At 42.4% G+C, this 14194-nt stretch overlaps 1 protein-coding gene across 1 annotated transcript; it reads left to right on the forward strand.

Annotated features, from left to right (window-relative positions):
• Nucleotides 1-735: 735 nt before the first annotated feature.
• ENPP7 (ectonucleotide pyrophosphatase/phosphodiesterase 7) lies at nt 736-13825 on the forward strand. The gene is made up of 5 exons (XM_020815333.3): nt 736-976; nt 5788-5933; nt 8671-9294; nt 12041-12266; nt 13752-13825. The coding sequence occupies exons 1-5, from the start codon at nt 736-738 to the stop codon at nt 13823-13825; spliced, it is 1311 nt and encodes a 436-aa protein (XP_020670992.3).
• The last annotated feature ends 369 nt before the right edge of the window (nt 13826-14194 follow it).

The following is a 14194-nucleotide window of genomic DNA, read 5'->3' on the forward strand; positions in this document are numbered from 1 at the left end:
AAATAAAATAAAAATTAAATCCACACTTCTTCCCATTTTGGTACTTTTTCTTTTGAAGGTAGTACATGTCTGGTACCTTCTTTCCTCTGGTACTCGAACCAATATATGTCCATCCTGACTGACAGCTTTACCTCCTTCTACCTCACTGTTGCTTGGCTGTTACCTTCCCTTCTCGAACCAGAGCCTTTGCCTCCTGTTTACTGAACAATTTACTGAATGTGTCAAGAAAGGATAAGAGTCAGAAAGCCCCCAGTAAGTCAGTAAGCCTTGGGGGGAGGGGGATTTGCCTCCTGCTGTGCCCTTAGTCTCTTTGGGATAGTAGTCTGACTAGTTTTCTCCATGGCTGACTCCAGTGCAGGTTCCCTTTCTTTCCCTATCACACCTACTGTATTTATAAACCTTCTGGAGCTGACAAGAACAGTTGAGGCAGATTCGTGACAGAGAAATCTGTCAGTGCTGAGAGTATCAGGTAACAACCTTGGTCTTTCATCCAGTTCTACACCAATTAATACAATTAATCAACCTCCTCTGTGTGTGTGTGTGTGTGTGTGTGTGAGAGAGAGAGAGAGAGAGAGAGAGAGGCAATTTAAATCCCAGCAGGAAATTGTTCCCAAGCAAAGTGCGAGGATGATGGGTGGGGATAAGATAGAGCTGTGAACTTGAGACCCTGCCATGTGCATATTATCAAAGCCGCTGCGTTGTTTGTTCTTTTCTCCCTCTTGCTTGCTCAGAAAGATGTTTGTTTTCCTCAGCTTGGTGGCGGCCTTCCTTGCCCTCACAGCTGGTGCCCCAATACAACGGGCAAGCACCGGCCACAAGCTCCTGCTGGTATCCTTTGATGGCTTTCGGTGGAATTACGACCAAGATGTGGACACCCCCAATCTAGACACCATGGCAAGAGATGGGGTGAAGGCGCGCTACATCACTCCTCCTTTCGTCACCCAGACAAGCCCTATTCACTTCACTCTGCTGACTGGTGAGTGCCTGGAGACTGGGAAGAGAAGCGGTGGAGCAGAAAGCAGCGTTGAAGGAATTAAAAAGAAATGACAATTAACTCTTTCTTTCTCAGGATAGGAAAGTTGTCCAGGCTTGTTATTATTTGCAATTTTTTTTACAGCCAGAACCCAACTGCCCACCCATCCTGGCTCATTCTGATACAAATAATGTCACCATGTCTTCCAACTGCCTGCTCAGCTGTCATCATTTACTTTATCAGTTTTCTACCAAGGGTAGATTTCCTCGCTTCTGAAAGCAAGGAGACAGCTCAGGTACAAGAATATCGCTCATTAGTCAAGACTTTGGCATTCAAAGATATTTATTGAGAGCAGAGGTGGGCAAATGCAGCTCTTAAGATCATAGAATAATAGAACTGTGGAGCCAGAAGGGCCCGGGCCTTCTGCAAGCATCGTACAGGAGCTGGTGCTGGGCTGGCCGGCCTTAGATGACATAAGTGAAGAGTGAAGAGGGTCGCAATCCAACCACATTTGGAAACCCAGAACTGCCCACCTCTGATTTAGAACAGGAGTGGCCAACTGTCAGCTTGGATCTGATCTATCACAGGAATTTTAATTCACCAACAGGATCCTTACCAGACTGAAATTAAGACACACCTTGGGAGTATCTAATTTCTATTGGTTAATGAGCAGTATGAATAGTAGTTGCAAGGTTAGTTTTTTAGATACAATGAGTAACATGACAGTTACTTGGGTCTAACACACAGTTATTTTCAGATGTTACTTTGAAGGACATTTAAAGGCTTTTTGACAGGAATTTTTCATTTTTGTGCCATTCTTCAACCAATCTCTAGCAGCAAGGAGAATATGGGGGAGGGGGTTGACTTTTCTGTTTTCATAGTTGTATAATGAAATATCAGAATTCCCCACTAGAAGAGCTGTCAAGTTGCCATTTTGTGTTTGTTGTGGAAACCTTAGTCTTCCAAATTCTATTCCTCCCCACTACAATTATGAACTTCTGTAATATGTGACACATATGATATTATCAGCTCTTCAGACCATTCCTAGGATAGCTGGATTATTTTGACCCACAGGTGAGTGTCAAGGCAGAGGATATACTTATGTAGGCATCCTTCAGTCTCGAGAGACTATGGTAACGTGCTCTGAATAGAGGACTTGGAACAGAGTCTAGTGCGGTTGTGGATGCCAATTCGAGAGTGACAATCCCTTCCACACTCAGGACAAATACAGTCTGTCCCCCTGTCCAGCTCCTTGATTTTGCTGGTTTCAGGACTGCCTCGTTGCCTCGGCCTGCTCAACAAGGGTCACTTCAAATTGGGAGAGGCTGTGATGCAACGCCTGCCTCCAGGCTGAACGCTCAAGATGTCAAGGTTTCCCATCTGTTGAGGTCCATTCCTAAGGCCTTCAGCTCCTGCTTGCAGATATCCTTATGAAGAGGATATACTAGTGTTGTGGAATGCAGGTCATCAATCCCTCCTATTCATTCTACTGTTCTCACTCATGATCATGCATTCTTGCCTTTAAGTAAAAACGCACAATCCTATTAATACTGAAAATACATGGTGTGTATAGCCAAAGAATATGTTAAACAACTGTACAGATTTTTCTGCCTGAGTATAATGTATCACTGACCAAGTTAGTGAGGGATGATAGGAAATGTGGTTGAATATCTCTGCGGGGTAGTAGATTAGGAAAAGCTGCCTTAGGAGAAAAGCAGACATTGAAGTTAGCACGTAATTAGAGCTGCAAGAATGTTCGTATTGCACAGATGTGGACGAGGCAGTATTTTGGAGTTCATGAAATCAAGCTTCAAAGAAAACCCATGCTTTTAAGTCCTGAAGATCAATTACTGAAGAAAGCAATCTAATTTGCACACTCCCAGAGGTCAGAAAAGATCCCCCTGTGATGCTGAGATGCTCACATTAGTTAGGAATTTTCTTCTTCTAATCTCAAGCTATCTCAAACATCTGTTCCTGGCCTTAGTGAGTTTGTTTTTGGAGGCAGTGGTGGAACCTTGTGCCAGTTTCATTGGCTTCTTAGTGCCAGTGTTCTGAGAACCAGCTCACTATATTTTGGTTTGTGACGAGCTTTAAATGTTCGGAACTAGTAGTCAAAATTCAGAGACGTTTGTGGCTCGTGGATGAAATACGTCTTTCCCCCAACACCAACACCCTGCCAATAGCCACAGCTTCTATGCCCAGTGAATGCCCAGTGAATGACTGAAGGCATTCTAATAGCGGGGCTGAGGAACCTTTGCCCTTCCAGATGTTTTGGACAGAAATTCTCTTGATCTCTTATCATTTGCCATGCTGCCTGGAGTTTCTGGGAATGGACATCCAGAACATCTGGCAGGCCAACCCTGCACAGAAGCAATGGTGATCATTTTTTGAAACTTTTGAACCTGTGCCCTTCTTTGGAGAGCAGAGACACTCAGATAATGGTAAAGTGGCAATGATATCATAACTAAGGCTCACCTCACCTTGTTCATGGCCCATTATCTAAATCTGTCATTTCATGGTCCATTATCTAAATCTATAGTTTCTTCTGCTTTGCATTTATGAGAAAAATACAGAGATAGAGCATTTTAGGGTGAGAAGAGAAACTCTGAGAAGGTTGCGAGGGGAATGCTGAGATGGCAGAAGCAAGTGGAAAGAAGATTCACAGAAGGTCAAGAGAAGTTGAAGGCCACTTCTTGAAAGTCCAGTCACTCACCAAGTGAGAGGGGTGGGTGTCCCAGGGTACCAACTGAACCACATCAATGGAGATCATCTGGTACCTCTTTCCTGAGTCAGGAGATTCATGGTGAAGCGGGATCTAGTGGGAGACCAACCCATCTAGAACAGAAATCAAAGAAGAAGCAGAGTCTGGTGTCAGGGTTTGTGGGAAAAGAACAACAAGGCAGTAATTTCAAGCCAGCAACAGTTGCCTAGAAAAATGTCCGTAAATGAGGCTGCCCTCCCCAAGGAAGTTTCTCTGCAGCTGTCTTAGATAACTGGCAAGCCTGCAGCAGAAATCAATCAGAGCCCCCAAAATGGGGGAAATGCGACCATTTCCCAGACCTTCTATGCTCTGATTGCCTCAAGTCTGGAGGTGTTGGCTTGTTTGGTGGTAAAGGTAGTAAATGTTTGAAGTGCAGGTGCTTATTGTGACAGTCTCCACAGCCACATCCCCAAGGAGAGACCTGAAATGGAGCTGGTCTTGTAAATCTATATTGACAAACCACTTGGGGCAGTTTTCCTCTCCTCTAAGAGAAAGTACATTGCTAGCAAGTGGGCCCATTGAAATCAATAGCTAAATGGCAATTCAACACTTATGTAATTGCCACTGAGAGTCAATGTGTCTGCTTTAGCTGGGATTAGCAACAGGATACTTAAAGTCTTAAGTGCCCATTGAAGACCAAGCTGATCCTAAATAATTTGGATCACCAAAGGGGTAGCTGAGAACAATACAGTATTGCTTTGAAACTCCAAACAAGCAAATTTCCCCTAACTAACATGGAGAGTCTCCCGCCAACCTAGCGGTTCAAAAGCATGCAAATGCAAGTAGATAAATAGGGATGACCTCGGTGGGAAGGTAACAGCGTTCCGTGTCTAAGTCGCACTGGCCATGTGACCACGGAAGATTGTCTTCGGACAAAATGCTGGCTCTATGGCTTGGAAACGGGGATGAGCACTGCCCCCTAGAGTCGAACAGGACTGGACAAAAATTGTCAAGGGGAACCTTTACCTTTACCTAACATGGAGAGTAATTTTCAGTCTGCTGTAGTGGGTAAAGCCATGTACTGTACTAGGACTCAGGAGACCTGGGGTCAAATCCTCACTAGTCTAAGGAAATTCACTGAAGTGTTAGAACTGGTAGAACCACTGGTAAAACCAACCAGTTTCTCAGTCATCCAGGTGAGGTTATCTGGAAGCTGAGTCATGGCAACTGGACTTCTTTCTTATTAGGCTGAAAGGGTTCACTGCTCATCCAAGTAGCTTCTTCAGTCTGAGGAGAGTTGGTAGGAGACTCCCGATATATCTTCCATGTTGATTTCACCTCCCCTTGGTCTGAATAGGCTCTTTAGAAGGACAAAGAACTGGGGATGAGGGATAATCCCACTTCTGCAGTCCTTCTCCACCCATTGTCATGGGTTGTTAACAGTCGCTAACAGTGGTCTTTCTGGTGTGTGTGGTCCTGATCTTTCTGGGGATTGATGAAAGGGCAGCATGATAAAGAAGAGACAGATTGTATCTAAGGCCTCCACCCCTGTTGAGTGAAGGATTTTCTGCAGAAGGACTGCAGAAGTGGGATTATCCCTCACCCCCAGTTCTTTATCTTTCTAATGAGCCTATTCAGACCAGAGGGAAGTGAAACCAACATGGAGGATAAATCAGGAGTTTCCTACCAACTCTCCTCAGACTGAAGAAGCTACTTGGATGAGTAGTGAACCCTTTCAGCCTAATAAGAAAAAAGGCCAGTTGCCATGACTCAACTTCTTTAACTATTTTGCTTGCCTTAAAGCCCTATTAGGGTCATTATTCAGTCAGTTCCTACTGGCACATAACAATAACAACAACAATACTGTAGTAGGATTGCAACTAAGCTCAGGGGGGATAAGAAAATTTGTAGGCCACAGGAACTAATGCCAAGTCCTGGCACTTTGACCTTGAGATCCCTGGGTCCACTAGGCTCTAAGCCTTTTCTGCTCTCTTCCAAGAGTGTCTGATATAAGTGGATAATTTCCCAGTGGCCAGTGCATAAGGCAAACAGATGAGCAGCACTCCTAGCAAACAGCTTGTAACTCATCCCAAACTCATTTCTCCCCTGGCAGGAAAATATATTGAGAACCATGGGGTGATTCACAATATGTGGTTCAATACCAGCAGTGGACAGAAGCTTTCTTATTACAAGACACAGGGGATGTCAGACTGGTGGGACAATGGCAGCCTCCCAATCTGGATCACAGCACAAAGACAGGTAAGCTGTAAATAAACGCACAGCATTTTCAGAAGCTGAGCGACCATAAAGTATCACTTTCAGGGTAAATTCTTCTTACAAACATTCTGTCCTGCACACAATGATTAAAAATATTAAAAATTACTATAGAGACGTGGTGGCGTTGCGGGCTAAACCGCAGAAGCCTGTGCTGCAGGGTCAGAAGACCAAGCAGTCGTAACATCGAATCCATGAGACAGAGTGAGCGCCTGTCAGTTGTCCCAGCTCCCGCCAACCTAGCGGTTGGAAAGCATGCAAATGCGAGTAGATCAATAGGGACCATCTCGGTGGGAAGGTAAACAGCGTTCCGTGTCTAAGTCGCACTGGCCATGTGACCACGGAAGATTGTCTTCGGACAAAATGCTGGCTCTATGGCTTGGAAACGGGGATGAGCACCGCCCCCTAGAGTCGAACACGACTGGACAAAAATTGTCAAGGGGAACCTTTACTTTTACCTATAGGCTACCTAACCTTATTTAGCAGAGAAAAACTGGGAAAAAACTAGTAGGAACATATTCTTACTGCACAATAATTATAGCATCCCATTCCATGTAGCCCTGCAACAGCTAATCACTGCTTTATATGGTATTTTAATGATTCATCCAGTCCTATGAATATAGATGTGTGTGCATTCAGGATAATTACTGAAAAAAACAACAGCATGACACAATAATACTAGTAAATAAAGGAGAGGGATAAAAATGATTTCTCATTTATGTTCTCCCAAGGAAGCCTATGTTATGTGGAAAGGAAAACTGAGACTGAGATATGCACTTTTGATTTGGATTGTAATCCTAAAGAATATTGTGAACTAAGCCTCACAGAACCGGAGATGGGAGAAGAGAGTGTTCATGTGTCTGTGTAAGAGTTTGTATCTGAATGGTTGATTTTGTGTGTTAAATAGGAGAACAAGCAAAATTATGCCAGTGAGTTCTTACCTTCTAAAAATAATAACATGTTATAAGTACTCCTAAATTTTACTGTCAAAATGTTATTTTAGAGGGCTGGATGTATTGGTCTGTTTTTCCCCCCATTTTAACACAGAAGTAACAATGTAGGGTAAAACTTTAACATTAACCCATTCTTTCCAAGCTCTGTGCTGAATACAGTGAGATTTTATTCTAAGTACATTCTCAGGATTCTACAGATCCATTTATAAATTTCACTTGTGCCAAAAGAGAAGCAGAAGAAAGCTGCCCCCCTCCATGGGTTCCCCCTATCTTAGTAATTGTTCTAGGTAAAAAAGGTAAAGGTTCCCCTTGACAATTTTTTTTGTCCAGTCGTGTTCAACAGCTCATCGCTGTTTCCAAGCCATAGAGCCAGCATTTGTCTGAAGACAATCTTTCGTGGTCACATGGCCAGTGCGACTTAGACACGGAACGCTGTTACCTTCCCACCAAGGTGGTCCCTATTTATCTACTTGCATTTGCATGCTTTCAAACTGCTAGGTTGGCAGGAGCTGGGACAAGCGACGGGCGCTCACTCCGTCGCATGGATTCGATCTTACGACTGCTGGTCTTCTGACCCTGCAGCACAGGCTTCTGCGGTTTAGCCTGCAGCACCACCACATCCCTAGTAATTGTTCTATATTTTTTAATTCTATAGGGTAGGAATGCAAAACCTTCCCAGTCCTCAGGGCTATATTTGGGATATGCTGGGTAGAGCCATTAATGCCTCTATGCAAACTGATGTGTGCATCATCTGTAATTCTTTCCCAGTTTGGACATTTCGCACCAAACATGCAAAGCATAGCGCAACAGCTTCCATGCATTCAAAGCATTGTTCATTCCCTTCTCTATGTACCTATTTGGAATTAAAACATGTCTCTACTTTCCACACCTCCTTGCTGACCAGCATAAAATTAAAGGTATTTAAAGAACAAGAGATTTAAAGTGTAAAGGCAGTATCCTGTTGGAGCTGCTGAGTGTACAAGGACAATTGCAGCAGCAATGTACCTGTTTTATGGGCTGTCACCTATGCATTCAGCCATGCCCTTATTGCACAATCAATTGCACAACTAGTGCATATCCAGGAACATCTGGTGGTGTTTTTTTTCTTTGTCCATGTCAGAAGCAATCCAGTGGTGCTTCTGGAGTGGAAGGATCAGCCAACAGGGTGCTGTCATTGCCCAAGGGGCACCTGGATGTGTTCACATTCTTCAGGGTGGTTCCTTCCATATCCCCCCTCAGCCACATGATGAACAGATTGCAAAACTTTTTAAAATCTCTTTATCTATTTTGTTTCTCTGCCACCTTTCTCCAGCCAGTGGGACATGAAAATTGCTTGCATAATTGTCATTATGCACCTGGCAAAATCCAACAGGATCCTGGCCTAAATGCACTTAAATAATTTTTGCCTTCCAAGTCATTGACTGGTGGGAAGATTGAGGCTTGCCGCCTTTGTGCTGAGGACAGCCTCCTGCATTCCATAATCCAACCTTGATTACTTTCCTGGCTTTACCAAGAAAAGGGTCTTTTCCTTGCAGCCCAGCTGATGATCTGGAACATGAGCAGAACTGATAAAGCCACACACTACTGTCAGGTAAAGTCACATGTCAGTCAAGAGCTCTGTACTTCAAAGGTAGGGTAAGAGAAAGTTCTACTACAAAATCTGTAATCCAGTATTCCCCTTAGAACCAACATTTGTGTTTGCTCTTTATTCGCACAGTCACCCAATCTTGCATATTATCAGTATCACTGTGTATGATTTCTCATCATAGGGCTTGAAGACAGGTTCCCTTTATTTCCCTGGAGGGAATGCCACCTACCAAGGAGAGCAGGTACATTTGAAGAAGGTAGAGAAGTCCTTCCTTCACCCATACGGCAATGAGACTGAGTGGCGGCAGAACATTGACACAGTCATGAGGTGGTTCACTGAAGACAACCTTGACTTTGTTGCACTTTACTTTGGAGAACCTGACTCCACTGGACACAAATTCGGCCCAGAATCCCAGGAGAGGAAAGACATGGTCCGTCAGGTGGACCGGACAGTGGGATACCTGAGACAACGCATTCAGGAGAGCAAGATGACCTCAGTACTCAACCTGATCATCACATCAGATCATGGCATGGAAACTGTCATCAAAGAGAATGAAATTTACCTCCGTAATGTGGCAAACTTCTCTTTTCAGGACATTCAGTTTGAGCTGCTAGATTATGGACCACAAGGATTATTGATACCAAAGCCGGGGAAACTGGAAAAAGTATATGAAGCCCTGAATAATTCTCACCCCAGACTCCATGTCTATAAGAAGGAGGAGCTTCCACAAAGATTTCATTATTCAAACAACACTCGGATCACACCTCTTATATTATACGGCGACCCTGGATACGTGATCCATGGGGTATGAGGGGCTCTACTGTCTAAAAGGCACTTTTAGCTCTCTTTCCTTTTCTGTCCTTACCATGCCTATTTTAACACAAAATTAATATTAAATTTGTTGTTTTTAGGACCGATACCAGAAAAAGGCTCTAGAAATCTAATTTTAGTTGTTAAACCATGGGCTTTTTCAAATCTGTCTATTGGAGAAGCATGCTGCTCCATAACCCCCTTCCCTTATGGATAAGAGGGCTATATTTTGTTTTAAAATATATAGTAGGCAGGCCAGGAGTATAATCCGTAAAGCCTTAAGTAACTCAGCAAGGAAACTATGGAGTTTCTGAGGAATTCTGAGACTTCCAATCCAAGACCATCAGGAGCTCCTGAGTTAGGAACTGTTGTTCTCTAAAGTAGTGGTCCCCAACCTTGGTTGAAGTCCAGATGCTCTTGGACTTCAACTCCCAGAAATCCTGGCCAGCAGAGGTGGTGGTGAAGGCTTCTGGGAGTTGTAGTCCAAGAACATCTGGAGGCAGAAGTTTGGGGACCACTGCGAATCAGCCACCCATGTCTCTAGAGCATGACACTGTAAGAAGCTTTGTCTGAAACTATAAGCTAGGTGAGAAGCCGACTCAGAGAGCTGCCCCATTTGGTCTCAGGCAGTTACTGATGTCATAGCAAAACTATTTTTATTGTATCCAAATCAGATAAATATCAATGTCCCACAATTTTTTAAAAAATGACTTTAGTTTCCTATGCTAAAAATTTGAAAAATAATGTTATCTGAATTAAAACTACAGCCCAGCAACCTTTTTATGTGAAGCTGGGATGATTTGCATTATCCTTTCCCATTAGCAGTTCCCCAAGCATCATTCCTTCTTACCTGCAGAAAGATGCTAAAAACGTAACTCTTCAGGATGGCTCTTACACCTGAAAACCTAAGAGCACTTGTCATAGTGTTCACTGTATTATTTTAGGTTTCAGTGGCTTGGATGTTAATCTGGAGTTATAATTTTGATTAAGTTATCTTTATTTCAGCATAGGATATTATACCACTTGTTCTGTACTACGGTGTTTTGTTTAATTGCTGACTTTGTTGCTGTTGTTTGTGATATGATATCCTGGTTGTTTGTACACTGTCCAGAGAGTGCTTGTTCACTATGAGGCATGAAAAAGCAAGCAAACGAACAAATTCCACAAAGGAGGAAAGCCTCCCCAGTATACTTGAAATAGAAGACCCTACCCATGACGAACAGCCTAGCTGAACTGCCTATCCCACAGGTGCCTGCAAATTTAGCTGTTTGAATAAAACAAAATTATTAATGAATATGGATAATATTAACAACAATGACAACAATTCTGCTGATGTAAGGATGGGTGCCTTTTCATTTGCAACCACCTCTGCGATGGCCAGAAAGAAATGGATGCAAAATGTAGTTCAACGGCACAAGCTTGACATCCTGGAAGTCCAGAGAAAATGCAAGCAGGAATTCTTGTGAATTTTTACAGGATGAGAATTGGTAAAAATATTAAGATTTCTCTCGCTGTTGGAGAGTAGGTAGGTGCTGTCAGGTCAGAAAATTTACAAACTTCCTAAGAGCCCTATAGATCCTTATAGGAAAAACCAGAATGCTGTGTTCACCCAGCCAGCATTTATCCCTGGCTAGTTCCACTGTGAACCAAACACCCCTTCGAATCAAATCAAAGTTCATCGGGGTATCAGAGTTTATAAGATTTTCTATGTTCCATAGCCACAAAAATGAAATCCAAAAAATAATAATTTAAAATATATTGAAAATGCTGTAAGAACTGTTGCCATCTAAAATTCTTAGAACTATGAAAAGTTGCAAATAAGAAATATTGCAAACCCGAAACTTAAGTTGTAGACAGAACTTAAGTTAGAAAAATCTATTTCAGTTATAAGCTTATAGCTATAGTACTTAATAGATAAGAACTTAAATCAAATTTCAATCCAAAAGGCACACCATATACCTCTAAAATACATCATTAAAAAGTAAAAAGCATTATAACTTGGAGCAATCTTTAAACTGTAAGCATATTACTGGACACACATAAAAATATGTTAAGTGTGCATCCCACCAAACCAGTTTATATCTATGGAAGACAAATCCTTGTTCTTCTTGTCTGTTCCATGGTGTTGCTGCTCTTTGATGTCTTGTTCCCAGTGTCAGTGTTGCTGGTATCCAGTGTTTGTGGTGTGGCAATGACATGTGTGTGTCTTGCTTCCCTATATTTATATTTCCTTCACCTGTAAATAATTGGATCTTGCCAGTGTAGTAAAGTACCTGATCTCCAGAAACAGGCAGGAATTTTCAAAGGGATATCTCGATTGCTTTTACTGGGGTGGCAAAGTACGACCACTGTAAATTACAAGACCAGCAAGTTGCCCCTTTGGCAAACAGTTGCTTTTTGTTTAGACTAAATGGGTCCCTGCACCTCTGGAAATAGCTAACGTCCCATAGTAATTTACTTGGGCATTATTTTACTGGGTAGGGAAAATGCCATGAACATAAACTGCGGGCAAACTACTACAAGTTGATCAGATACCTATTTGCTCTATTCTCGTTTGAGAATTCAAGTAGGTTTTTCCTTCTTCATTTTTTTATTTTTCTTATCAGTTGTTTACATGTTCAGCAGCTACCTCTGCAGAACACTGCATGAAACGCGATGTGTTTCCTTTGTTGCCTACTAGAAGCAGGGAGGGTTACAAAGAGGGGGGGCCCAATAATTTAAATCCTCTCCTTTCTTTTCAGCGGCTCAAACTACAGTTCAATAAAGGAGAGCACGGGTTTGACAATGAGGATATGAACATGAAGACCATCTTCCGAGCTGTGGGACCAGCTTTCAAGAGAGGACTGGAGGTGGAGCCTTTTGAAAGTGTTAATATTTATGCCCTTCTTTGCAAACTGCTGAAGATTACACCGGAGCCAAATGATGGATCCTTGAGCGTCACGCAGGAGATGCTGGCTACCAATGCAGGTCTGGTTTTGTTTCTTAGTAAGCTTTCAATGTGATAAATAATGAATTGGTCAGTGAACTGATTCAGTCTACATTGATGGGTTCTGATAAATAGGCCCATGCAGTGGAATTTCAGTGATGTGCCTAAACAATGCCTTATACAGACTATCAAACCTCAGAAAGAATCTTCTCGTTTCTTGTCTTCTCATCTTGGATGGACCACCTCTCCCTATGGAATCATGAGAGATTTTAAAAGTTCCTTTTTTTGTCTACAGCTCCCAGCTCTGGCTGGGAGATCCTGGGAGCTGAAGTCTAAAATAACAGATCTTTTCAAGTTCTGGGAATAGCAACCATTGCTTTCTACAAACTGTCCAGTGCTCATGTTCCCAAACCCGGGGTGTGTGCAGAAATTGAGGGATTAGTGGGAATAGCAGGACTGGCTGAAGATGCTGCTGCAAAATTTGAATATGAGAGAAAGCAAAATCTGAAAGACTGTCCCATCCCTCTTCCTTCGTTTCATTGGCCAGATGAAACTAAAGTGATATGAAAAACACACTTCATGTGTTTTTGCCTGTTCAACCTACAGTTTGTCTTCCGACAGACTTCTCCAACATCAGAGAGGCAAAGTGCAGGAGGAAAGGCAAACTACATTCTTGCCACATTCAAGAAAATGCAGTCAGAGACTCCGGACAAATTTCTCAAGTTGAGCCATGCTCTGCCTTTAGGATGTGGCCACTAACTGCCTCCAGCTACTCTCTATGTGTTACCCATATCTGATAAGGACTGGTTGACTTTTAGAATGAAAAAAAAATGCAGATGTGTCAAGCTGCATGAAAACTGCCCATGGGCTTAATAGGGGCTGGTGTGAGAAGAAAAGCCAGTTATGGTTTTAAAGTATGGGAAGATTTTGCAAGTAGGAAGGTTGTAAATTCTCTGCACTCTGCTTTTAAATGGCAGACCCTTGATCTGGCGGTGTTAATACAACATCATACTTATCCCAGCAAATGCTAAGGTGTTTGTAGGAAAACTTGGCAGATCAACTTATCAAAACAACCCATTTTGATAAGTTACATTAGAAAACTATAACAATTGAGTCAGAGGTTTCCAAGCAAGTACACGACAATATATTTAAAATTCAGGATTTCAACCTCATTATTATCAAAGGGAAAGACAGCCCCGCTTTCTGTGAAAGGAGCGATGTGTTTGTGTTTTCATGAAAAGGCCAGTGAATTCTTATGACTATTTTACTTTTGAACTTGCACTTTGGGCGACTGTTTCCATCTCCTGTTTCTGTTAGTTAAAAAGAAAAATGGTTACCTGACACTCTGAGTGTCAAGCAGCATCACTGAAATGACAGTTCTTTCCATCAGCATGAGAAATGAGAATTCTTGAACTCTGAGGCAGCTTTTCGTGAGATACTAGGACCACTGTAGCAAATCCTTGTGTAACTTAGATTACATGTAAGGGAAATGCATATTTCCTCCCCTTACACCATTTTCCCTCCAGACATGCAAATGCCTCAAAGCTATATGCCTGAGAAATCAGACATGCAAATGCAGGTTGACGTGAGCACCCATTAGCATAAATGGTCACTAATAGCAAAGCTGTTTTGAGACTCATTCATTCATTCATTCATTCATTCATTCATTCATTCATTCAATTTTTACCCCACCCCTCTAGACAACATCTACTCAGGGAGGCTTACATAAGTTAAAACACGTTAAAATAGCATATAAAATGCAATTATGTAATTAATTCTAAGACTTGTTGACTGTATCATCTTGTTTGGGAAGACTCTGGGCCCAGGAGAACTTCAGTGCCCAGACATATTAGGGAACATCCATTATATTGAGTTAAGATTAATTAATTCATCACCCTCCACTGCCACCAAGAAGGGGGGAGGGAGGGAGAAGAGAGAGTAGCTGAGGGACTGTTGGAACTATAGTCCA

Source organism: Pogona vitticeps, chromosome 2 (assembly GCF_051106095.1).
Source record: "Pogona vitticeps strain Pit_001003342236 chromosome 2, PviZW2.1, whole genome shotgun sequence".
Classification (NCBI taxonomy): domain Eukaryota; kingdom Metazoa; phylum Chordata; class Lepidosauria; order Squamata; family Agamidae; genus Pogona; species Pogona vitticeps.

Coding starts and splice junctions, on each gene's coding strand:
- ENPP7 (XM_020815333.3), top strand. CDS start 736: ATGTTTGTTTTCCTCAGCTTGGTGGCGGCCTTCCTTGCCCTCACAGCT. Junction 977..5,787: donor TCACTTCACTCTGCTGACTG/GTGAGTGCCTGG, acceptor CTCCCCTGGCAG/GAAAATATATTGAGAACCAT. Junction 5,934..8,670: donor GGATCACAGCACAAAGACAG/GTAAGCTGTAAA, acceptor TTCTCATCATAG/GGCTTGAAGACAGGTTCCCT.